Source organism: Colletotrichum karsti (assembly GCF_011947395.1).
Source record: "Colletotrichum karsti strain CkLH20 chromosome Unknown Scaffold17, whole genome shotgun sequence".
In the NCBI taxonomy this organism is placed as follows: domain Eukaryota; kingdom Fungi; phylum Ascomycota; class Sordariomycetes; order Glomerellales; family Glomerellaceae; genus Colletotrichum; species Colletotrichum karsti.
The window spans coordinates 686,094-711,257 of record NW_024065917.1 but is presented as its reverse complement, the minus strand read 5'-3'; the positions used below and the strand labels follow the sequence as shown (position 1 = coordinate 711,257).

The following is a 25,164-nucleotide window of genomic DNA, read 5'->3' as shown; positions in this document are numbered from 1 at the left end:
TATGCTATTCCACTTCTGCTCACCAAAGAGATAGTGCATGATGGGAAAGAACGCAGCCTCGAACCATCCGATCAGGAACCGGTACGCCGCAAGCTCGGCAAACCCAGTCACGCGAAACTGTAGGAGAGTGAAGATTCCCCATGCGATATCGAGAAACGGGATGAGCCAGTGAACCGGGATGTAGGTGAGAACGAACATGGCTGGAATTTGTCCTGTCACGGCGCCTATGACGTAGAAGGTCTGCAGCTGGACCAGCTCATTGCCCTTGAAACCAAGATCCTCTTTGAGACCCGCGACGTAGGCATTGTCTAACAGAGTCAGTGGTGAAGCATTCTGGTATTGGGTAAAACGAAGGACCTACTCAAATTTGCCTGATCTATGTATCTGTAGGCATGTTAGTTCAGCATAGATCGCGTCGTCAGATTCAAGTAAGATCACCTACTTCACCCAGTAGCTCAACACGGCGTACGGCACGATCAAGAGATCCAACTTGCCAATGAGCTTGCGTTCCTCCGGAGTATCAGTATCAGCAAACCATTGGATATGCCACCACTTTCGACGGGCCTGGACCACCATAGCGGCTATGCGGGTTCCAAATCACTGAGTGCTGGAGAACAGGAAGTTCTGAATTCAATTCGCATATGATGTGATAGTGAATTTCTCTGCCATTCAGAGTGTGAGGCAAGCTGGCAGGATTCTTCAGCGTTTAGTACGCTCCCAACATCTATCTCATCGCATCCCATGTACGAAAATCTCCTCCTCCCTTGTCGCCGAGCGTTCGCGTACCCATGCACCATAATGAAACCAAACGTCAACTCAGGCCAGAGTAAGTGGGAGATGTCCATGCAGAGCAGAACTTGGCGCAGAAAACGACCAGTCTCAGTAAGGTCTGCAGATAGGCTGGCAATCAGAGCGGACAAGGACGACGAAGCAGCGTACACCTTCAGCGGGAATATCCCGCAAAGGCGAGAACTTCCTCCATGTTGAAAGAAGACTCCTTGATTGACAATGGCACCATCCCGGGGTCAACTGATGTGACATTCAGTTTGATGCTGATAGGCTGAAGGTGCTTCAGTAGCTCACACATCCCTGTCCAACCGGTTTCCACATGCCGACCAGCATCCCCATGCCTCAGCTTTTGCTCCGTTCTTGAGATTTGGAGGCTTCATGTTTTTCCACAATCATCTCCAAGAACTGCGGATCCGCCATGCCGGGCGGAAAACGGGGTCCCGAGGTTTGTTTGGAGCTCCGATCTGAGGAGGACGTGACAAGGAGGGGAAGCTATTCCCCAAGAAAGTGGAGATATGGCGTGCTCCCCAACATCTGCGCACCTCATCTTTCGCACAGCGGCCAGTACGCACGATGTACCCGTATCGCCGGCGGCGGGGTTGGATCTATTGCTTAGGACTCCATGGTGGGGTGGACAGCTCCTTCATGAATAAGCTGCTTGACGAGATAACATTGTCTTTGCTGTGATAGGGCGCCGGACATACGACCGGGTTCAACCGTCGAGGAGACCTCGTCGAGTCCCTTCATGTGCGTGTAACGCGTTCGAGCACGCCTCTGACGTGATTCCGATGTCCGGGCCGGAGAGGGGTTCGAAGCCATTGAACAAAATACGAAGCTTTGTCTTGAGCGTACTCGCGATTCAGTGAAGCTGCTACCTTAGACTTACACCAGGCCTGCTCCAGACATACCTTCATCATGGGTGACTACCACACTGAAAGCACAACATCAACCACAACGGTCAATGATCTGAACACGACAAATGGCCAGAATGGCGCTGCACCAGAGAGCCTGTCAAAGAAGGCCCTCATCGATAGGACAGTCGACGCACTTCTTACACCCCCGAAGTCGGTCTACTCAGACATCACCTTGGAACTGCCAGACAGATACATAGACGAGCCGCGATCACTCCGTGTCGCCGTCGTCGGCGCAGGACTGTCCGGTGTGCTAGCAGGCATTCTCCTCCCTGCAAAGGTCCCGAATATCCAGCTCACAATCTTCGAAAAGAATGCCGACGTGGTATGTCCTTTCTCGTCTCTAGTCAGTTTCTTCTCACTAACACGACGACCCAGGGAGGCACATGGTTCGAGAACATCTACCCAGGCGTCCGCTGCGACGTGCCCGCACACGTCTACCAGTCGACCTTCGACCCCAACACGCAATGGACCGAGGAATTCGCCCAGGGCCCGGAGATCCGAGACTACTGGCAGGGCCTCGCGCGCAAGTACGACGTGTACAAGCACCTGCAGCTCGCGCAGCGCGTGGAGGGCCTCAACTGGGTAGACTCCCGCGCCGTCTGGCAGATCACGGTGCGCGACCTCAAGACGGACTCGATCCGCATCGAAGAAGCCGAGTTCGTCCTCACCGCGATCGGGAGGTTCAACGAGTGGAAACTGCCGAACTACCCCGGGATCCACGACTACAAGGGCGTCCTGCGGCACGCCTCGAACTGGGATCCCAGCTTCGACCCCAGGGACAAGAAGGTCGCCGTCATCGGCAACGGCGCGAGCGGCATCCAGCTCACATCGAACCTGCACAAGGTCGTCGCGCGACTGGACCACTACGCGCGAAACAAGACCTGGGTCACGGCCTCCTTCGCGGGCGACGAGACCTCCATCGAGCCGATCCCGATCTCGGAAGAGCTGCGCGCGAAATTCCTCAAGGACCCGGAGGCGTACCTCGCGTACCGCAAGGAGATGGAGAGCAAGTACTTCCGGCACTTCAACGGCTGGCTGAAGGGGTCGTCTGAGAACGAGGAGGCCCGCGAGAAGTTCCGCAAGTTCATGAACGACCGCCTCACCAAGAAGCCGGAGCTCGTCGACGCCCTCATTCCTGACTTCAGCCCGCACTGTCGCAGACTTACCCCGGGACCGGGCTACTTCGAGGCCATCACGTCCGAGAAGACGGAGTACATCCAGACGCGCATCCGGCGGTTCACGGAGACGGGTATCGAGACCGAGGACGGACGGCACCGCGCGGTGGACGCCGTGTTCTGTGCGACCGGTGCGAACGTCGATATGGTCCCGCCGTTCCCCATTACGGCGCGCGGCGAGGACCTGACGAAGCAGTGGCGCGAGGGAGGCAAGTACGGGTATCCATACACGTATCTCGGCTCCGCGACGCCGGGTTTCCCGAACCTGTTGTTCATCCACGGGCCTAATGGGTCTGGACGCTCCGGAACGGTGCCGCACAATGTCGAGAACCAGATCACGTACTTCGCGCGGATACTGCGCAAGGCCAGCCGCGAGGGCATCAAGAGCGTGCAGCCGTCCAAGAGGGCGGCGGATTGGTTCACGGAGTACTCCGACGCGTTCTTCGCTACGACTGTGCTTTCGGAGAACTGCAGCTCGTGGTACAACAGCGGCAAGCCTGGATCTCGTGTTCATGGCCTCTGGCCCGGGTCGGCTTCGCTGGCGACCATTGTGCAGAGGGAGCCGAGGTGGGAGGACTTTGAGTATGAGTACCTCGGAGATGCAGAGAACCCTTTCTTGTGGTACTTTGGCAAGGGGTGTACGAGAAAGGAGTTGGACCCTGAGGCGGATGTCACGCCGTACTTAAAGCCTTATGTTGTTGACCCGAAGGATGTGCATGAGAGTTGGCATACTGTCCCATAGAGAGTGATAGAAATATTTCTGTAGAGCGCCTGGCGATGAATGCAATGATTTAATGCTTCGTCATTACTGCAAACGGCTACTTCGAGGCGTTATGTGGCCAATTCATTATGTTTGACGACTCGACCGGATGATTCGATGCAATATCGAGCACACAGCCAGGTCTCGAGACTTGTCAGGCCTCATGTTTTACGTCATTCCTCAATCTCAATCATACAAGCCCAAAGATCACGTCTCTAGGAGTCTGGTGAGCTTCTAAAAAGTCAGAATAGCGTGCGGAATGGACACGATCAACCCAGAAAACGTAGTTGATTATCTTCATGCCCAGCCATCAACCCAGCCCCGTTCCACGTGCAGAACACATTTGACAAGAGCACGATGAGCATATTCACGCCATTGAGTAACAGTCCCATTACTCTGGTTCTCGCACGCCGCTTGCTCGAGTTGGGGTGGTACTCCGGCATCTGTGCGCCGGCGGCGGAATGACGTGCTGTCCCCGGTTGATTTCGCAACCTCTCCAACGCCGAGTGAACCCCCGTCGCCGGAGATTTCCACTGAGGACCTGAGAACACAATTCTACAGACTGAGTTAATTGGGGTAGAATTTGACGAATGCTAGTATCGAGTGAGGGAAAAGAGGGAAGGGTGAGAAAAAGTTTGTGTAGACCCTGTCAATCTAGGCCATCTCAGTCGCCCTCTCCGGCATTTGTCGATGAACCCTGAATTGCGCTCGCTATGACATACATCCCTGCCTTTGGGTATCGCTTGATCTGATCCATAAGACGAAGGATTCCCGTTCCGTTGATCCATCTCATTGTTTACTACGCGAGCTCGATCTTGGCCTTCCAACATCACTTGAAGCCATCGACACCTTCATCGTCTATTTCCAGCTTCGAACTTTGCCGTTGAGCAGAGCACTGACGAACCATGGCTGAATACGGGGACGCTCACAAGAGCGACGTCGCCCCTCCTAAGGAGGAAAGGCATCCGGGTTCGTCTCTTCCTCCAGCAAAACACCATCAACACAGCACTAATACACAAAAACAGTGAAATGGTACCGCTCGACATTCTACAACATGACCATCCTCGGCCTCTGCAACCTCGCCGCCCCGGGCATCTGGGGCGCCATGAACTCCCTCGGCGCAGGCGGCGCCGCCTCCCCCAAAGTCGTCAACGCGGCCAACGCCCTGACCTTCTGCCTCATGGTCGTCTCCTGCTACTTCTCCTCCGTGATCGTGCACTACATCGGGATCAAGGGCGCCCTCATCTTCGGAACGTGAGTCAAACCACTCTCCGTCCTCAAATCCAACCTACATTACAGACAAATTCTGACATGTTGTATCATGCACAGCGTCGGCTACGCCCCCTTCGCCGCGGGCCTCTACACCAACAACCGCTACGGCGTGGAGTGGCTCATGCTCCTCGGCGCCGCCCTCTGCGGCATCTCCGCCGGCGTCTTCTGGATGGCCGAGGCCGCCATCGCCATCGCCTACCCGGAGCCCTGGAACCGCGGCAAGGCCCTCGGCTACTGGCTCACCTACCGCCTCTGCGGCCAGATCCTCGGCGGCGCCATCAACCTCGGGCTGAACGCCGACAACGACCAGGCCGGCAAGGTGTCCTACACCGTCTTCATCATCTTCATCGCCATCCAGGCCGCGGGCCCGTTCGTGGGGTTCTTCCTGAACAAGCCCGATAAAGTACAGAGGCAGGACGGGAAGAAGGTCAGCTTGGCGATCCTGCAGAACCCGTGGTTCGAGATCAGGGCGACGACGAGGAGTTTTCTGAATCCCAAGTTCCTGTTGATCGTGTTGTGGATCGGGCAGGCTGTTTTTGCGGAGGCTGTGTTTTTCACGTATCTTGCTAGTAAGTCCTTCTGAGAGTATTCTTGCGAGTCACATGCTGACCAGACGCAGCTTGGTTCTCCGTCCGCTCCAGAGCCCTCGGCTCCTTCCTCTCCGGCATCGTCGCCGTGATCTCGGGTAACCTCCTCGGCGTAAGTCACCATCCCTAACCCCAGAACACCACCTCCGAACATTCTAACGCGGCACCAGCACTGGCTCGACCGCGCCAAAGTCTCCCTCAAGACCCGCACCCGCTCGACCTTCTGGTTCCTCGTGGTGACGCAGGGGGCGTGGTGGACGTGGGCGACGATCCTGGCGACGCGGTTCCGCCAGACGCGCCCGACGCACGACTGGGCGGACGAGAGCTTCGGGGCCGCCTTCGCCGTCTACATCTTCCTCACCATCGGCTTCCAGCTCAACTACCTCTTCCTCTACTTCGTCGTCACGCACCTGGCCCAGGGCGAGGAGGAGGTGATCCGGTACGCGGCGCTGCTGCGCGGCACCGAGTCCGCGTGGCAGGCCGTGAGCTACGGGCTGACGTCGCTGACGCTGTTCGGCGAGGTCGGGGCCATTTACTTCAACTTCGCGCTGTGGGCCGTGGCCATCGGCCCGGCGTGGCTTGTGTTGAGGCACTTCGGCATCGGGGAGGGGGAGGGCGTGGAGAGTGTGAGTGGTGTTGTGTCTAGCGAGGATGGAGAGTCTCAGACGAAGAACTAGACTCGGATGTCTGGGTTGGTGCCGAGTCCTTGGGACCGGCGTCGATCGCGACTTTGGAGATGTCTCATTTACTGGGGGTTTCAGTACTCCATCTATTTTAATTAATCCATTGAACCTTATTCCAAGTAATGCGAAGAACTGAGGAACCACTCTGTCAAGTGACACGCTCAGATCGATGGTGAGTGACGTGCTTGAGCCCGACAAGTTATTTGCTGCAGCATCCACGATAATCCAAACCTTCAGCATCGCATCAGCAAAGCGCTTCCACTTGCCCCTCCAAAAGCCCCGCGGATAGTGGTGTTCCGCAGCGCGTCGGCACATAAGTAATTCGCGACTCTCCGGTTGGCCATCTCGCCTTCGGGGCTAACATGACGTGATATCCTCATGTCGAAAGCTAGAGCTCGGTCGAGTGGGGGCCGCCAGGTATGAGCTTCTGACAGCTTAACCGCATCCGCGGCTAAAGTCTCGTCGTAAGAGAGCTTCAGATAAGAAGTCTCTGTGAGATCTTCCCCCGCGTGCAGGACCTTCCCCTGTTGATGTCTGCGGTCGCGTGGGGTCCGCGGCCGACGTGCGTCTTGCGCCACCTCGCGGTCCGGTGGCATCATCGCCCCGGCTCCACGGTGCCGGACCCACGCCGAGTATCGGGAGGGGCAGCGCAGCGTTGGAGTGACGACCCCGAATGGACGTCACAACAGCTGATGAGGGGTGCTGGGCACCTTGATTACCCCGCGGTCGCCGAGGGATAGATTTCTCTTGAAAAAAAGTCGCGTCGCTTAACGTTTCCTCTTTTTCGACCCTTTTTTGTGAAGAGATCGTACTTCCGGGACCTTCTTTTGAGGCCAGACACGTAAGGACGCGACCGAACTGCAGCGACAATGACCGACGCGAATGGTACCGGAAAGGCGAAGAAGAGCCTAGTGCTCAATGCCTTCGTGGAGATGTGTAAGAAGCATTATTTCCGATTCGCGTCGAGCTTATTTGGATGCGAGTTGCTGACCGAGCTTGGTGGCGCGCAGGCAGCGGACATCAGTCTCCTGGACTCTGGAGGCATCCGGATGACCAATCGTGGCGATTCAAAGAGATCAGTCACTGGGTAGAGTTGGCGAAGCTTCTCGAGGACGCCAAGTTCCACGGCATCTTCATCGCCGACGTACTGGGTGAGTTCTTGCATCCGGGATCCGGGAGTTGGACGCAGAATGTCGAGCTGACGGTCTTCGAGGCGGTTATGATGTATACTCGCAATCGCTAGATCCTGCCAAGATCTCCGGAGCTCAATGGCCTGTCAACGAACCTCTCGCGCCCATCTCCGCCATGGCTGCGGTGACGAAGAGCATCGGCTTCGGTGTGACGGTGTCGACAACGTATGAGCAGCCGTACCACCTGGCGAGACGCTTGTCCACGGTAGATCATCTCACCAACGGCCGGTAAGTAGTCTTCTTCGTTCGCTTCGTCATATTTTTAACAAGGAGTCAGTCTCGGATGGAACGTAAGCGGAACCAAAAACCGGCAAGATATACGCGCATACTGACCATCACAGATCGTGACGAGCTACTTGGACTCCGCGGCCAAGAATATGGGCCTCGCCCAGCAGCCCCAGGTAAGCCCCAAATCCTCTCTGAGCCAGTGACATCGCTGACAGCCACAGCACGACGACAGGTACGCCCAAGCCGAGGAGTACATCAAAGTGATGTACAAGCTCTTCGAGTCTTCCTGGCGCGACGACGCCGTCAAGCTCGACCGTAAGACGGGCGTCTACACCCAGCCCGACCTCGTCCGCAAGATCGACCACAACGGCCGCTTCTTCAACGTGCCCGGTCCTCACATCGTCCAGCCCTCCCCGCAGCGCACGCCGCTCCTCCTGCAGGCCGGCACCTCCAAGGCCGGGAAGCAGTTCGCGGCGCAGCACGCCGAGGCCATCTTCGTCTCGGCGCACGCCCCCGCCGTGTGCGCGAAGAACATTGCCGAGATCAGGGAGCTCGCGCGCACTCAGTACGGGCGCGACGGCAACGACATCAAGGTGCTCGCGCTCGTGACGCCGATCCTCGGGAAGACGGAGGAGGAGGCGCAGGCGAAGCTGGCGGAGTACCGCAAGTACGCGTCGCACGAGGGCGCGCTGGCGCTGTTCGGCGGGTGGACGGGCATGGACCTGAGCAAGTACGGCGACGAGGAGGAGCTGCGCGAGGTCGAGAGCAACGCGGTCCGGTCCACGGTTGAGGGTTACGCGAGGTTCTCGCCTGGCACGGCCAAGTGGACGAAGCATACCATTGCGGAGCACGTCAGCATCGGCGGCAACGGGCCGATCTTTGTCGGTACCGCGGCGCAGGTGGCTGACGGGTTGGAGACGTGGATTGAGGAGGCCGATGTCGACGGCTTCAACTTTGTGGGTGCACCTGCTGTAATGAGTGAGAGTGAAGCTGACTGTGATTGTAGGCGTACGCACTGTTCCCGCAGTCGTTCAAGGACATCATCGACCTTCTCATCCCTGAGTTGCGGCGCCGTGGGCTGTTCTGGGATGATTACGCTGTACCGGGCGGCACGTACAGAGAGAACTTCTACCGCAAGAAGGGCCAGTCCGGGCCGTTGGACGAGCACGTGGCCGCATCGTACCGGTGGAAGGCGGGTGTTTCGGCTGAAGAGGCGAAGATTCCGGAGTAGATGCTCAGTGCGAGAGCGATGTAACTAGGGCTCAGTCCATGAAGAAAAAAAAATGAAGCTATTCCCAAGACCAAAACGGCAAGAGTGTGTTTGCTGCAAGTGTGGGGTTCGTCTTTATTTTTGTTCGGTGCTGTGAGTGGCGGGCGGACCACCAGCGGCCGGGAACAAGTGGCATTACCCACTTTTAAAGCCGAGATTCGCCCGGCCGAGCTGTGCCGAAGGAAACGCTCGCATCTACGGAAGTTTCGCAGTGCTCCATTTTACTTTTCTCTTCTTCGATGGGTCTCGGTTATGTGGGTGTGCGGTCCAGGCATGTTGAGATAAGACTACCTAGTCCATTTTGCAAAAGATGCAAGAATGAGCAGACGGATGATCGTAAAAACATTTCTTAAAAAATGATAGCAAACAGTGGAAAATCTCCTGATAACCTCAGCCCAGAATTGCTTGGATTAAAGCGGAATTGGCCTACTCCGATTGGTCAATTCCTCTCACACACCGAGATATCTTCCAGTGGTTCGGTGCCTGAATAGGGCGCTACCAAGTCCCTACCCAACGGCCGGCAACGCGCTGTAAGGTTGTGTCGCTCCCGCTCTAGCGGCCATGCGGCTGGATTTTCCAGGGGTGTTACCGACGGTTACCGAGCGGCCTGGCCACTCAGCACCCTGTTGGCCGCCTTACATAATCGACGCCATGCCCAAAAAGGAGCTATCGTTATCAAAAGCCATAGCTTCCCTGACCTGCCTGACCTCGGACTGCGTCATTCCCCACCGAGGGGCTCAAGGAGTGACCTGATCTTCCACTTTCTCTCTCCTGAACCGCAAGTTATTCTCGTCGCTGGAAAAAAAAAGTCTTAGCACAGATATAAAAGGTGCTGGACACCCACTTTGGTCTCCAGAGTCACCCCATCGTCTTTCTGTTCCTTGACCGTCGTCCGTTTGTCTCTCCAGAGTCTCCCCTCCTTTCTCCGGGCTTCGACCCTTTGTGAACCTCTCCACTCATCTCATCTTCTCCGCGATCTCTCCCCTCCATCCTCCGCCACACCGACAGATTGAATCGCGTCAAGATGGCGTCACCAATCGCTTCGGCCGCCTTGAGGACTCGCGTCCGCCGCCCGTCGATGCTGAAGAAGCTCACCAAGCCTCAGGACATGCTCCAGCACTTCCCGAATGGCGCCTACATCGGCTGGTCCGGCTTCACCGGCGTCGGCTACCCCAAGAAGATGCCCACCTTCCTCGCCGACCACGTCGAGCAGAACAACCTCCAGGGCCAGCTCAAGTACAGCCTGTTTGTCGGTGCCTCTTCCGGTGCCGAGACGGAGAACCGCTGGGCCGGTCTTGACATGATTGACCGCCGCAGCCCTCACCAGGTCGGCAAGGCCATCTCCAAGGGAATCAACGAGGGAAGGATACACTTTTTCGACAAGCACCTGTCGCAGTTCCCCGTCGACCTTGTCTACGGCTTTTACACCAAGGACCGTCCTAACAAGAACATCGACGTCGCCATTGTCGAGGCTACCGACATCAAGGAAGATGGAAGCATTGTCCCCGGTGCCTCCGTTGGTGCCACGCCCGAGCTCGTCCAGCTTGCCGACAAGATCATTATCGAGGTCAACACCTCTCTGCCCAGCTTCGAGGGTCTCCATGACATTACCATGACCGATCTCCCTCCTCGCCGCAAGCCTTACCTCATCATGGGTGTCGAGGACCGCATCGGTACCACCTCCATCCCCATTGACCCCGAGAAGGTCGTCGGTATCATCGAGTCCGACTACCAGGACCAGACCGCTCCCAACTCGCCCGAGGACGCCAACTCCCAGGCCATCGCCGGCCACCTCATCGAGTTCTTTGAGCACGAGGTCAAGCACGGCCGTCTGCCCAAGAACCTCCTTCCCCTGCAGTCCGGCATTGGCAACATCGCAAACGCTGTCATCGGTGGCCTCAAGGACTCCAACTTCTGGAACCTGAAGGTCTGGACTGAGGTCATCCAGGACACCTTCCTCGACCTCTTCGACTCGGGCCACCTTGACTTCGCGACCGCCACCTCCGTCCGCTTCTCTCCCGACGGCTTCAAGCGCTTCTACGACAACTGGGAGTCCTACCACGACAAGCTCCTTCTCCGCAGCCAGCAGGTCTCCAACTCCCCCGAGATCATCCGCCGCCTCGGTGTCATCGGCATGAACACCCCCGTCGAGGTCGACATCTACGCCCACGCCAACAGCACCTGCGTCATGGGCTCCCGCATGCTCAACGGCCTCGGTGGCAGCGCAGACTTCCTTCGCAACGCCAAGTACTCCATCATGCACACCCCCTCCACTCGCCCCTCCAAGACCGACCCTCACGGCGTCTCCTGCATCGTCCCCATGTGCACCCACATCGACCAGACGGAGCACGACCTGGACGTCATCGTCACCGAGAACGGCCTCGCCGACGTCCGCGGCCTCAGCCCCCGCGAGCGCGCCCGCGTTATCATCAAGAAGTGCGCCCACCCCGTCTACCAGCCCATCCTCCAGAGCTACTTCGATAAGGCCGAGTTCGAGTGCTTGCGCAAGGGCATGGGCCACGAGCCCCACCTGCTCTTCAACTCGTTCGACATGCACCGCGCCTTGGTTGAGGAGGGCAGCATGCAGAAGGTCAAGAGCTTCTAGACCGCTGAAAAGACCAGGATATACGGTAGTACATTGTTGAAAATTTAAATCGGCGCATTTACATGGCAGGCCTGTGGTTTCGGAGCATAGAATTTGGTTTAGTTTTGTCGATAGAAAATGATACCTCGCTGGATAATGCCACACACACTTTATTATTCCCGAACGCCAAGTCGCCGCGATCCACGATGCCAAGCGCTGTCATATCCACAAACCTCACCCATCATCCTGAGTCCGAGATGACCGATCTCCCACCACCCGACTCACCATCTCGGACTCACCATCACGATCTCGGACTCGGCACGGAACACCGCCGAAGCGACCCTCCCTTCGAATCGCCGCCATCATCTCCGACAACGCGCAACAATCTCCTCAAGCGCGTCGACCGCCTCATTCGGCCCGTCGTGCCTCGCAAAATCATCACGCACCCTCTCCGCCGCCCTGCGGTATTTATCCTCCCCCAGCACCCTGCCCACCGCATCCCTGAGCGCCCTCTCCCCCGGCGCGTCCGTACCCAGGTCGATCCCGGCCCCGCTCCACGCCACCCGCGAGCTCACGTCCGCCTTGTCCTCGCTCCGCCCCGCGCACACCATCGGCACCCCGCAGCTCAGCGCCGCGAGGACCCCGCCGTAGCCCGCGTTCGTCACCATCGCGCCCACGTGCGGCAGCAGCTTCGCGTGCGGGACGAACGAGGCCACGCGCGCGTTGGAGGGGAGGGACCCCGCGGGCAGCACCTTCTCCGCGTCGGGGGTTGTGACGATGACGAGGAGGTCGTCCCGGTCCCGGAGCGCCGAGAGGGTGGGGCCGATCAGGTTCGCCGCGTCGGTCGCGTAGGTGCCCTGCGTGACGTGGACCACCTTCTCCCTCGGATGCGCCAGCATCTCGTCCCACCACGCCGGAACCGCTTCGTCTTCGAAGAGCGGGAGCAGCGGCCCGACGAACTTCACGGACGGGTAGAACGCCCGCGGGAACTCGAACGCCGGGGTCGTCGGCATGATATGTAACAGATCCGAGCGCGTGGTATCGTAGAACCCGGACCCCGGCAGCGGCGGGAGCCCCAGCTCCGCACGGTGCCCGTTGAGCACCGCGGTCAGCTTGGGATACAAAAGCCAGCCCGCGACGGCGTGCGCGAGCGCGTTGACCCAGCGCCCGAGGAAGGTCGTGGGGGGTCTCCAGCCCGTCCCCCACGGCGGACACTCCGGGTCGAACGTGACGAGGGGGTTGATCCCCAGCGTGGCGTAGGGGATTCCCGTGAGGTCGCGGAAGCAGTTGGCGCCGTAGGCCGTGAGGTCGACCACCAACACATCCGCCGCGAACTCGGATACGACCTCCTGGTAGGCGGCTACTTGGTCTGGGATTCTGTCTAGGAAGAGTCTGCGCAGGGTCGAGACTACCGAGGCGAGGCCCGAGGTGCCTTCGTCTGGTTTTAGGGGGACGGAGTCGTGCGCTGCGAGGGAGGCGGGCGAGGGGAGGAAGTGGACGTTCGGGATGGGGGTGATGAGGTGCGCGTGGGAGGGGGACGTGAGCCAAGTGACGGTGTGGCCGCGGCGGGTGAGGGCGTGGGCGAGGGGGGTTGTTGGGTTGATGTGGCCTGCGAAGGGCTGTGTTGCGATGAGGACTTTCATTGTGGGCTGTGAGTTGAAGAGAGTTGAATGGAAGTGAGGTTTCTGCTGAAGTGTGATGGTGAGAATTGAGATTAGACGGAGAAGTCATATTGCTCGCGGTTCCGGGTTCTTCGGGGTTTGGATTGGATGCGATGGGACCCCGGGCCTGGAATAAGGTTAAATCACCTGGGCCGGGGACCAGGAAACACCCATCTCAGCCAACTAAAGGAGAGCTACGATCACATAATCGAAAATTTGACATGGCTGACAAGTGCTTATGATGTGTTTCTTCTTGACGCAGTGTTTTCTTGCTGTTAATAACGTTACTGCACTTACCCATACTGCTAGGTGCCCGTGTTGTCAACTTCATCACTTTTGATTGTTTCGATCTAACACTATCGTCGTATTATGTAGGGCTTATTCTCTCCTTACCTGGACAGAAGGCGTCCGCCCTGAGAGGCTAGTAGGGATATAGATAGATATACAACAACACAACAGCAGATTATGAATACACTGTTGTCGAAGTACACTACAATACGTCGTTATTTACATTCGTGTCTAATGTTAAGCGTATGGGGTTCTATTATCCTTGTTTACCAAACAGATCCAAGACACCAGGCAGTAAATCAGGCTTAGCAGGCACAGGTAATGATAAATAAGAGTAGCAATGGTGTATATGCACAGATGGGTGAAAGTATTATAGTAATAGAAGCTAGTCTCCTTGTGAAAAGTCTTCGCTCGAGGGATCGAGAGTGTGTTGGTGATAATGTCTCTGTGTATCACGATGGTGCCAATTCCCTGGCGCCTCGAGGGTCGCGGTGTACTGAGTTATACCAAGTACGGCCGAGTACAAGTCCTGTCCCGAGAGAAATGTCAATTGGTTTGAGATCTCCCGTTGTTGATATAACTATATCAAACTTACCTCCAAACACCAGAAAATGAAATCATTTCCAACTCCCAACAGCGGCCTCTCATCCATTATCGCCCTATGGTTCAGGAGATGTTGAACTGCTTCTGCCCTTCGATCTCGTTGCGTTGCGTGCTACTCTCAGAGGACTGAAAAGCCACCACAGCCAACACCGCTCTCGGGTTTCCGGTTCAGTCTCCGTGTATAACATTTCCCCACGGATTATCTCCGAGCTCCAGAGTAGCCCTTGAACTCGTTCCCAGTCAAAGCCAAGGCCCTGTGAACAAGCCTTCAGCATGAGTTTCAGTACTGTATGCGGTACGATCGTCTTCAGAAGCAACATGGCGAAGTTCAATATCGTCCTCAGTGTACCGACCAAAACGAGCGTGCAGCCGCGGGAGAACTGCGTCCATCGCTGATAGATGCGGGATTGATGCCAGACTTCCAATACCGTTGGGAGAATCGATGGCAGGACCGCCGAAGCAAGGTAGGTCAATATCGGAACAAGAATGAACGACTGCAAAAATGCCGGCGATTCCTGGACATTCTGCCCGTTTTCGGTGTCGTTCAAGAAAGGAAGTGCCCAGAAGGCCTACAACTCGTATCGTTGGAATTAGCACGTGCACAAGGCGTTGAAAGGCGTAATGAGATACCGCTAGAAACCCCAGAGGAGTATAGAAAATAGTGACAATGGTAAACACGTAGATGGCCTGGTTGAGGGATCGGGCGTCGTTGGACTCTCGCAACGACGTTGCGCTGAAAATCTGTGGCCGTCAGCCAAGGGGGCAAGGTTACGAGCGTGTGGTTGCTTACCCCGTCTCGGAGGCGAGTTACGTCTTCGGCTTGGTCTTTGATTCGCTGCAGAAGCTTATCCGAGACGGCGTTGAAGGCGTCAGAAGTAGCTCTCCAATTCGACAGAACATCGTCTCTTGCCAGTCCCGCGTGTTGCGGATCTGGCTTTTCAGAAAAGCGTCGAAACTTTTCATGGAGGCGGTCGAAAGCGTCTCTTTGCTCCGACACACGGTCCTTGGCCATTCGCAAAAATCGAAGTAGGGAATAACACTGTCTTGATCGATGAAACGAGTCGTCAAACATCTTTTTTTCACCACTTTTGACCCAGATTTCTTCAAGCTCATATACCTATCAGTCGTTAGCAATATCCTTGTGTGTGGACTAATTGAGATTTGATGAACATGATAGATTTCGCAACAGTATATTTTTTGACTCGATGTGACGATCGTTGGGAACAGACATACCTCTGTGAAGGTTTCTTCAATAATGGTGTCGAGCAAAACGTTCCAAGCCTTTTCAGATGTCTCCAGGATTATCAGAATCCAGGCGAGAAAGCAGGTGACGCCATCGGGCTGTTCCTTGGAGCGTAAGCCATGTCGCTTCAGAAAACGCCTGTCGGGTCTCAGTTCGCCTTGAGTGTGCGAGAAAGAATCCAGTAAGCAGACCGTAACATAATCTGCCGCCCAAGAGTCGTGAATGTTTACAGCCAGTATAGACCTTTCTTCCACGAATTTCAACCCTGACTTGGCTCCGCATATGTCAATAGGGCATCTCTGAATCACGATCCCATCTACTTCGTCTTCGGGGCCAAGGTCTCGACGGTTATGGTTCTCAATGCTCCAGTATCGTAAGGAGAACTCCATCGTCATACCCCGGCCCTTCTTCTCGAACAAATTGCAAAGCACGATGGCCTGCGCATGCGGATGACGTAAAGGTGCTCTGCAGGGAGGGAGCAGATAGGCCTGCACGAGGCGAGTTACTTGCTCCGGCTCTCGCTGCAACCTTTTCAAAAGCAACGCCAGATCTGCAAAGCTGATGATTTCATTTTCGCTCCGAATCGCTTTTATAACTATGCTGTGAGTAAGGTTAGTGAGAAGTCAGTGAGTTGTGGAATCTGACTATGTTATTTGTCGCACCTTGATTCTTTTGCTTCCAGTGTCTCCGTCAATATCGCGTCGCCCTTATGCAAAGTCAGAATGAAAAGAAGAAAGCGCAATGGAATATCCCTGAAAAGATTTGATCTCACATGCAGCGCTGAAGAGTGTGTCGCAGCTTCATGGCAGGAGAATAAATCGATCGCTTCCAGCCGGCGTTTGCCGTAATCGAACAGATTTGATCGCCAATCCCCTTGCCCGGAATCATCAGTGTGAAGCGGAGAGGCCCAGAACACGCTATAAACTATCAGTAACCTGAATAGTACGCCCTATTTCAGAACGGCACGATACCCTTCTTCTCCATGGCCTAAGATTGTCATATCTTTCTCTTTCAAACTGAGCTGAAACTTAACATCTCTGAGCAGCTTGTGACGACCGTCACAGAGCCGTCCGATGAGTTTGTCGAGATCTGTCCGGCCATTGGGTTCTTCGGTAGGAGGTGACGTCTCTTCGGCGACTTCTTCTTTCGAAATCGTCACCTCGCTTCGAAGACAGGGGCTATGAAGTGGTACTTCGTTTGATGGATTGGCTTCGACCATGGCCACTCCCATGTTCTGGTTTTCCAGGATCTTGTTCAGGCGGACTAAGTTTCCGGTCAGCGTGCGCAGGACATCCTGAAGCTCGGTAACTTGGCTCGGATCCATGAGGAATAAGAGGCTGTACGGTTGAACGATAGTCTCAATAATAGGTGGTGAAAAGTTGTAGTGAGAAGTTTCGATGAAATCAACCGCAATTATCTGTGCAGCAAATAGTAGATAATTGCGGGAAGTTGGACAGTTGAGGTGTTGTGAGAAACCTGCCCTAATTGCTGGGTTCAGAACCACGGTTACTCGATCTTCGTCCCAATATGTATGTTTGAGTTACATCGAATTGGACCGCAACGCAGTCTGCAACGTATCGTATCCTTCCAGCAGGCGTAGAATCCCCTCCCCCATTGTTATTCATTCTAGACATGGGATTAATTGGCCACATCTAGGGGGCAGATCTCTTGACAGGGCATTTCACGTATAAAAAACAGTGGGGGAGAGGATTCTACGCCTGCTGGAAGGATTCGGTATGCAACACGGCATCGACTATTTTATGCATGGTTGCCGCGAGTTGCCGCGTTCTTGCCGCTGTGCTTACCTTATCGCGTCTGGATTACCTGACCTGTCCAACAGAGTAATAAATAGCACGCTGGGAGACTAGCATGCTGGCAGTGGTCTTGGCACTGCACCTCAAGCGAAAGACAGTCGCTCCACCCGACGGCAGATCTCGTGTCTCAAGGGCTAAACGTACTGGCAAGGAGTGGGAAAACGTGAACTCGGTGGAGGACTGCGTCATTGAGGAACACGCTGCGTGATGCAAAATGAATGGATGAATGCTAGGTCTTTTATCGCAGGGTTCTTGGCGCTTGGGAAAAGTTGCCAAAAAGCTGACAGGCAAACAGAAAGGCTCGGTGAGATCCCGAGAGCCTGCCTGTTCGTTAAGGGGCATCCGGATCACATCTGTTAGGGGGCGTGGACCACCACATCGAATTACACCGTGGAGGAAAGAGTGGGAGGATCTCGCACCGATGAACGGCGCGGTGAGTACTTAGCACGAATCCGTCGCGATGCTACGGGCCTACGGCCCAACGCGGCTGCCTAGAAACTCCAACCAGGATGCTGAACTCCTTGCCAACGCGTCGTCCAACAAGAAGTGGCAGCTTGGGATCTGAAAACCGTGTTAGTCTCAATGTGGGCTATTTATGAACGCGAAACGTCACGATATTAGAACAAACGCTGCGAAGGGACACACTCAGCAATAAGCAAAATAGCGCCATGCATCCCACCATCCGCAAACTAATCCTTTTCTCCTTCTTCATCCTCACCGCAACGGCCTCCGCCTCATCAGCTGAACGGACTCCCTTCAAATGCCCAACCTACATCGACACCGTCGTCCCTGCAGGCCAAGATGGTTGGTACGGTAAACGCGAGCCCGGCGACCCCTTCCTAGACACGATGCACAAAGTCCACGACACTCTATTCAAATGCTCCAGCATCAAAAGTCTCAAACTGCGCGTCTCGAGCCTCGGATGCTCGCAGCATCCTGAAAGATACAACTTCCCCCTCAAACACCCGTCCGGCTCGCATTATCCTTCCCAGCTGGAAGCGTTAGATCTGGAGGGGTACGAATTCAACGAGATGCCGTGGCAGGAAGCGAGAAACATCGGCCGCTACGGCAGCACGCTCGATAGATACCTCGACTGGGTGTACGAGGGAAAGGCATGGAACTGGCTAAAGGGGTTGCGGTCGACTGAGGCCCAGAGGAACCTCACGAATCTCGATCTCTGGCTCGAGGCGATGGACTTTTCGAAGATTGAGAAGTTCGTTATAACGCCATCGCATGAGACTGAGACGCCGAACATAACCACGTTCGTTCCGCACCTCAAGTCCCTGAAGTCATTCAAAACATACGGCTCTTGGGCCAAGAACTTCATCCTCGCCCTGCCATCAAACTCACTCACACACCTGTCCTGGATACGCAGCGGTCAGACCGGCGCATCGATCTTACCAATCCTCCGTCATCACGCCGAGTCCCTCACCAGCTTAGAGGTGCGCGAACCCGAGACGACCTATCGACAGCGAAGAGTAATGACCCCCGATCAACTCTCCGCGCTAGCCTCCATGTGCCCGAATTTGAAGTCCTTGACGTTCGACATCAACCAAAACGGCACCTGGGGGTGGGACCATCTCAAAATCCTCGCCACCGAGTTCCCCAACCTGGAGAACGCGACCATCTTCTACGAGGAGGCCAGCGAGTGCCGCAGACAACTCGACCAAGCAAAACAGCAACTGACCAGGTTGCACGAAATGATGGTGATGGAAGATGGTTCGAACTGCAAAGGTGCCGAATCCCTGGCGAACCCCCATCTGAACGTCTCCAGTGTTCGCGAGCCTTTCGAGTTTCTGATCAAGGCGAACACCGAGGCCGGGGGAAAGCTGAGGAAGGTTGTGTTTTACTCGGGCGGCTGGGAGAGGCCCTGGGACGGAGCCATGCTTGTGTATGATGATTGGATGGATGAGCACAGATCTTGGGCTGTGTGCGAGGCTATCGAGGGTGACGGCGGGCCTGTCGAGGGGTTTGACAAAATTGACAAGGTCGAAGTTGGAGATAAGCTCTTTGTGTGTCAGGACGAACGGGGGAAAAGGTACAGAGTCTTTTCAGCGACGAAAGAAGGCACGAGGGCGACGGTCTGGAGAAACATGCGGCTGGACGAGAAGAATAAGGAGCTTCTGAAGAGGGCTTCGAATATGGAGCTTTGAAGCATGGCTACGTGCAAACGTGGATATCATCAATGCCGAGACTTAGCTATTCATGCCTCAAGACTTTCCCGTCTCTTCATCTCATTTAACCAACTTCCCACTGCCACAGAAACAAACACGGAGCTCCATCGAGGACCATCGCCAAAGCAGATGAAATTCTGCGCCAACCATGTAACCAGCGGCCTCAACAACTCTGCGTCCTCTTTCGTTCCGTGACCGTCAATCACAGCTTGGAATCGATCCCTCAGCGCATCCCCCAGCATGCTGAGTACGGTATCTGCGACCTCCTCCGGCCTCTTCCACCACCTACTCGGCTGCCCTCGCATCTCGTACTCAGCCTTGATGCGCTGATAGAGCTCATTCATGGCGTTTCGTTCAAACTGCTCCGATAGCTTCTTGTACATGAACCCTTTCTCTTTGTAATCCACCCTAGCCTGGGCTAAGGATAAAAGGAACTGACGGTCGGTGAGGTGTTTTGAGTGATTAAACATGCGATCTAGGTATTTCGTTGAGAGGGGTGTCGAGCGGGAGTTCCACAGGTCGATGGTGTAGTTCATGGTTGACCAAAAGATGCAGCCTGCCAGGGTGTTCATACCAGACCCCAAGTAGGGGACGATGTCGACTGGGGGCTCGAGGATCCTGATTATGCGGTCCGGGTCGATCCAGAGGCCGTAGTCCAGTCGGGGACTTAAGCGCCCGGTTGGCACGAGTTCGCCGGCGATGGTGGGGTCGAGGCGGATGATTTCTTCGATTGCCGGGTCCAGCGGCTCCGTCTGCTGTCCAGAGGAGGATTCATTGCTCGTCGACGCTTCATCTTCGGTGGAAATACTACTGCCGATGCCTGCGAGATCACGGGCCTTGGACAAGGCGGCTCTCAAGTCCTCCGAGAGATCTCCTTGCCGCTCAAGGGCCTTGTTGATATCACCGATGATATCTTTTAGCTTCTTATTCTCATCTTGCAGTTTTTGAACTTTTGATGCATGTCGTTTGCGGTATTCGCGCTGGGCGAGGACACCGCGTTCACGTCTTGTCTTTATTTTGCATTAGTAATCCAACGTTTACACGAGATGAGGATGCTGATTGTGCCTGCAAGTGTACTCACATTGGCATCGGATGGGCTCATGATTTCGGATTTCAGTTCCCGAAGATTAGGTGGAAAAGTCTCTGGGCATTGATTCCACCTGCATCAACATTGAAAATAACGTTATCGGAGGGTTGGGAGGATGAGGAGGTCGTGAAAGGGGTTGAATCCTTTGGCGTGATCGAGGTTGATTAATCAGCCGTCTTACACAGTCGTTATCTGTTAGTTATTCTCACTGTATCTCATGCAGGAGAACTCACCATCCATCCAGCCTTCACGTCGATTTTGAACATCTCGTTTGACTATCTGCGGACTTTTCAATCACAATCACCGAACATCTTCATGGCCACATACAGGATGCATACTCTGGGTACTTCTTCCGTGTCCCGTATACCTGACTCAACTCATCGCTCAGCATCTGCGGCCCTTCAAGAAACCTCTCTTTCTCCACCGAGAAAATGTGTCTCTTGAGCGCCACATTCCACGCGAAGCTCGAGTAACCGACGCCCCCAAATTGCGCCGCGCCAAGCATGACCAGAAAGTCGATCATCTCCTGGTGCTCCCTCCCCAGCGCGTCCAACCTCTTCCGGTTCTCCCCAACCAGCAGGTCCCGCTTCGTCACGACCGTCACCCCGCGCGGCTCCGCGTCCGCCTCCATCACGGCCACCTGCGTCTCGTTCCCGCCGCCCACGTACATCACCGAAAGGTCCCACCTCCCGGCCTGATCAAAATACGCGTCCGTCTGCTTCGCGTACTCGGTCCACTGCCACATCGGGTCCGAGGGAGCCCAGCGCGCGAGCCCGTCGTCCGCCTCCTCCCCCCCGGTGCGGAGGTGCGCGCCGAAGAAGTGCCGGTCGATGCCGAGGATCGTCGCCGTCGCGAGCTCGCGCACGTCGGCGCGGAACTTGAGGACATTGCCGAACGTCGTCGCGAACACCTCGCCGTCGTGGTCGATCGGGTACGTGAGGTACGACCGGCCCAGGTCCACCAGCATCGGGCCGTTGGGGGGCTGGCCCGCGGGCGCGACGTCGATGTTCTCGTCGATGGTGTCGAGCCATTCGTAGAGGAGGGATTTCCACTTGTCGGGGTGCTCGATGCCGGTGCTCGGGATGTTTTCCTCCTCGACGAGGGATTCGGGGAAGAGGCCGAGCGACCAGGTTCGCGGGCGTCCGATTCTCTCAAAGACCTCGTCCGTGTTGTTGAAGAGGCGGAGCTGAGGACACGAGAGACGGAGCGATTCGACGAAATGATCTCTGTCGAACATGTATCCTAAGTTCTGCCTCCTGCCGGTGCCAATGGCTGAGGTGTCTGACTCGCTGGGCACGAAGATGCGCGGCAGCACCAGCGATCCGCCCGCCAGCATGGTGTACCTCACGCAATTGAGGATCGAGTTGCGAATGTTGGCGATCCCGCCGACGTTGTTGTCGCAGGTGAAGACCACCTGCATCTTGCTTTTCGCGTCCCATTCCGTAGCGCTGCAGACGGCTCGGATGACATCCGAGTTAAGAGGCTCGAAGTCGAAAATGTCCTGCGGTGGGCGTGGAATCCAGGAGACGATACTGGAATCGAGTCCGTAGCGGTCGAGGCGGAGCTGTTCGCGGAATGTCCATAGCAATACGAAGAAAAAGGTGATGGCTATGACCTTGATGTGACGGCCGAAGCGCCGGCTTGAGTATCTGCCTCTGACGCCCATGTTGCCGGGTTTGCCAAAGAGGCCTCTTTGGCGATAAACATCAGGAGAAGAGGAACATTGAATGTCACTGCGGGATGGATTGCTGTCGGTTTTCAAGGGTCTCTGCGTCTCCCTTATTATGCCAAGAGCTCCATTCCTGAACTTTAGGATCGTGCCCCTTTCATGACTGCACGCGTCGCTGGTGGGATTGAATCGCGTTTAATGAGAATGCGCCTTAAGGTTGTAGTCGATGGCGCCTCAAAACCCAACAGTGCGAGTTAGGCCGAACGCTAGAAGAACGTGGCTCAGGGGCCCTTCTGTCGCCGCAGAATCTTACATCGTGCTGAAATCGGATGAGACGAAAGCTGAAGATGAATGAACGCGCATGTTTTTCATCGTGGATATTCAGGAGTTTTGATGGAATGCCGGGATGAACACTTGCGTGCCATCGGACATGCATCCCTGGCTTGGGAACGATGTCTCGCTGTCCCTGGGGCCGATCGTCAGGGGCAGAAACCGAAAATGCGGGGAGAATCCGGGGAGAAACGCCGTAAAAGATGTCCCGAGAGCTTCACTCTTGGTCAGAGTGACATGTCGCGTCTTTTATCTCTACAATGCAGCTGCTGGAACGTTGACAGAAGCTGATAAGACGATGCAACTAGTTTTCTTCGCTGCGCACTTGTCCGCAGAAGCCCCCTGTCCCACCGAATCGCCTCCGCCAATGCATCTCCTACTACCTAATCAAGACAAGAATCATATTAGCAAAGCAAATCGACACGGGCGGCAACTTGAGCGGCTTGCTCAGCCGACTGCAGGTAAGCGGCACCGGTGACTAATGCCCCAACGTTACCGAGCGGGCTGACTTGAGCCCGGGGGTCGGGCATAACGTTATCGGCGGAATGGCGCCCGTGTCGGGGCTTGGCGCTAGCCGGAAGTGGGGTCGGAGGAACTTGGATCGGATGCCGTCTTTTCACGTTATCGGAGCATTGATTCTTTCCCTTCCCGTAATGGGTTTCAAACATCTTGACGATAGCGTAATCAGATCTGACATAAACGACAGCCGAGAACACGATTCTGGTCAGCGGAAGAGGCTACGATGACTCTTCTCGCTGAGGGAAAGAGGCATTGGGCCTGGAGTTCATAAAGGGGCGGCTGATTCGCTGTCTCGACCTCCAGATCTCGAACAACTCAACCGTCTCAGAACTTCTAGAACAGCCTCATCTAAACTAGAAACAATACCGTCTCAATCAACCAAAATGTCTTTCCCATCTCCCACAAAGACCTACCACCAAAAGCCCTACGCGGCCATCTCCCCAACCCGCCCCGAACTCTCAACTCGCGGCAAGCACGCCTTCATCTCCGGCGGTGGTGCAGGCATCGGCGCCTCCATCGCATTCTCACTTGCGCAGTCCGGGATCACCACTCTCGGCCTCCTCGGCCGCTCTCAAGCCTCCCTTAAATCAACCAAGTCCGCCATCGAAGCCCTGAACCCCTCGGTCACGGTACACCTCTACACCGCCGACGTCACCGACGCAGAAGCAACCACTTCCGCCCTCCAGACCTTCTCCGCGTCCATCGGCGGTAAGATCGACATCCTCATCGCCAACGCAGGCTACATGTCCGACCTTAAGACCATCACGGACTCGGACCCCGACGACTGGTGGCGCGCCTTCGAGGTCACCGTTCGCGGCAACTTCAACCTCCTCCGCGCCTTCCAGCCCCTCGCCGCCGCGGACGCCAGCGTGATCCACATCTCGACCGCCGCCATCCACCTGCCCTACATGTTCGGCTTCTCGTCCTACCGCGCCTCCAAGAGCGCCGCGACCAAGATGTTCGAGTACTTCCGCGACGAGAACCCCGGCTTCTTCGTCCTCCAGGTGCATCCCGGTCTGATCGGGGGCACGGTGATGTCGGAGAAGTTCGCGCCGGCTGTCAAGGATCTCGGGCTGGTGTATGATGATATCAAGTTGTCCGGGGATTTCGTGGTTTGGGCTTTGAGTGACGAGGCCAGGTTCTTGGATGGAAGGTTTGTGCATGCGAACTGGGATGTCGAGGAGTTGAAGGCGTTGAAGGGTGACGTGGAGAAGGATGCGAGCAAGTTCACCATTGGGCTTCAAGGCTGGTTTTGATCATGAAGTGTTTTCATTGAATAGGTAGCATATGTTTATTCATTCTAAGCAGTCCCTATTGATCTGAAAGTTCTCATGTGCTCCGTGAGATTTCTGTTCCTCAAAAGAACCCAACACTCGTACTAAACTCCGCTGAAGTGTCTGGAAGCTAAACCTGTCCCGAAACTCCTCAATCTTTCGGCCTTCTTCATCATTCTATTTTTTCGCTGTTTTCCTTGCGTCTGTCGATCTCTTTGCTATGTGTATTGCCGCCATTGCCCACTTAGTATTAGGCACCTCCCCAGTATATAGCTGCTTAGTCGTTCCTTTAGTCATCAGCTTAGGAAGTCAGAAGAATGTTTGGGCCTTCTGTCCAGAGAGAGTGGAACGGGACTATGGACTAACAGTCTCTCAAAGGACAAAAAAGAATGTGCCGTCAACAGCGCGGGAGAAGTCGAGACGAAGAGTTTTAACGAGCATAACAGGTTTCGCCAACAGCTTGGTCTGCAGTGTTCAGATGGCTGATGAAATCGAGCATTGAAAGCAGGAGAGCGCCCTCTATGCCTTCGACGCCAACCAAATGAGAAAACATGTGCAAAAAGTAAAGGCAGGCAGGTAACTCGCCGATACAAGTAATCACACCGCTACATGTACTTTTGGCAGCTCTTTCGAATTGGCGCAGTCCCGGCTCCCAATGTCCGCGGCCGACTTGACAAGTTTAGAAGTCGGGAAGAATTAGAAGAAGCCGTTCGACACGACTCGGTGTTGAGGATCTTGTTGTCCAACATGAAGCGAATGCCTTCAGTAAGAAGTAACTGATAAGTAATTACACAGATCTCTGGAAAGAGATGGCAAATGTAGCTTCGTGTAGTGATTCAATGAAATCCTGACCACTATAAAACCAAGCTGTGCGCCACGAGTTTGCGTAACATTCGAAGTTGGTTGTCTGCGGCGCAGGGTACGCCAGGCCATGAATCACCTTGGGCCATCTGACGTAGTCCATCTGACCTTGACCGTGAATGCCATCGAAACAACCCCACAGATCATCGCACCGAACATGTTCGAGATCTAGTGCCAGTCTTCCCCAAT

At 55.5% G+C, this 25,164-nt stretch overlaps 8 protein-coding genes across 8 annotated transcripts; 6 read left to right on the top strand and 2 right to left on the bottom strand.

Moving 5' to 3' along the window:
• Nucleotides 1–1,704: 1,704 nt before the first annotated feature.
• Nucleotides 1,705–3,620, top strand: CkaCkLH20_06015 (4-hydroxyacetophenone monooxygenase; the record flags this gene model as incomplete). The annotated part of the gene is made up of 2 exons (XM_038888732.1): nucleotides 1,705–2,025; nucleotides 2,079–3,620. The coding sequence occupies 2 exons, from the start codon at nucleotides 1,705–1,707 to the stop codon at nucleotides 3,618–3,620; spliced, it is 1,863 nt and encodes a 620-aa protein (XP_038746068.1).
• Nucleotides 3,621–4,543: 923 nt separating this feature from the next.
• Nucleotides 4,544–6,174, top strand: CkaCkLH20_06014 (duf895 domain membrane protein; the record flags this gene model as incomplete). The annotated part of the gene is made up of 5 exons (XM_038888731.1): nucleotides 4,544–4,607; nucleotides 4,664–4,892; nucleotides 4,968–5,479; nucleotides 5,530–5,609; nucleotides 5,668–6,174. 5 exons carry the CDS (start codon nucleotides 4,544–4,546, stop codon nucleotides 6,172–6,174), a joined length of 1,392 nt encoding a protein of 463 aa, XP_038746067.1.
• Nucleotides 6,175–7,049: 875 nt separating this feature from the next.
• On the top strand, nucleotides 7,050–8,829 carry CkaCkLH20_06013 (xenobiotic compound; the record flags this gene model as incomplete). The annotated part of the gene is made up of 7 exons (XM_038888730.1): nucleotides 7,050–7,116; nucleotides 7,191–7,331; nucleotides 7,394–7,598; nucleotides 7,648–7,660; nucleotides 7,712–7,771; nucleotides 7,820–8,554; nucleotides 8,605–8,829. The coding sequence occupies 7 exons, from the start codon at nucleotides 7,050–7,052 to the stop codon at nucleotides 8,827–8,829; spliced, it is 1,446 nt and encodes a 481-aa protein (XP_038746066.1).
• A 1,063-nt stretch (nucleotides 8,830–9,892) lies between these two features.
• Nucleotides 9,893–11,473, top strand: CkaCkLH20_06012 (uncharacterized protein; the record flags this gene model as incomplete). Its single annotated transcript, XM_038888729.1, has 1 exon — nucleotides 9,893–11,473. One exon carries the CDS (start codon nucleotides 9,893–9,895, stop codon nucleotides 11,471–11,473), a length of 1,581 nt encoding a protein of 526 aa, XP_038746065.1.
• A 341-nt stretch (nucleotides 11,474–11,814) lies between these two features.
• On the bottom strand, nucleotides 11,815–13,095 carry CkaCkLH20_06011 (mgt family; the record flags this gene model as incomplete). Its single annotated transcript, XM_038888728.1, has 1 exon — nucleotides 11,815–13,095. One exon carries the CDS (start codon nucleotides 13,093–13,095, stop codon nucleotides 11,815–11,817), a length of 1,281 nt encoding a protein of 426 aa, XP_038746064.1.
• Nucleotides 13,096–17,729: 4,634 nt separating this feature from the next.
• On the top strand, nucleotides 17,730–19,214 carry CkaCkLH20_06010 (uncharacterized protein; the record flags this gene model as incomplete). Its single annotated transcript, XM_038888727.1, has 1 exon — nucleotides 17,730–19,214. One exon carries the CDS (start codon nucleotides 17,730–17,732, stop codon nucleotides 19,212–19,214), a length of 1,485 nt encoding a protein of 494 aa, XP_038746063.1.
• A 50-nt stretch (nucleotides 19,215–19,264) lies between these two features.
• CkaCkLH20_06009 (uncharacterized protein) lies at nucleotides 19,265–21,988 on the bottom strand (the record flags this gene model as incomplete). Its single annotated transcript, XM_038888726.1, has 2 exons — nucleotides 19,265–20,245; nucleotides 20,690–21,988. The coding sequence occupies 2 exons, from the start codon at nucleotides 21,986–21,988 to the stop codon at nucleotides 19,265–19,267; spliced, it is 2,280 nt and encodes a 759-aa protein (XP_038746062.1).
• Nucleotides 21,989–23,223: 1,235 nt separating this feature from the next.
• CkaCkLH20_06008 (uncharacterized protein) lies at nucleotides 23,224–24,096 on the top strand (the record flags this gene model as incomplete). The annotated part of the gene is made up of 1 exon (XM_038888725.1): nucleotides 23,224–24,096. One exon carries the CDS (start codon nucleotides 23,224–23,226, stop codon nucleotides 24,094–24,096), a length of 873 nt encoding a protein of 290 aa, XP_038746061.1.
• Between the last annotated feature and the right edge of the window lie 1,068 nt (nucleotides 24,097–25,164).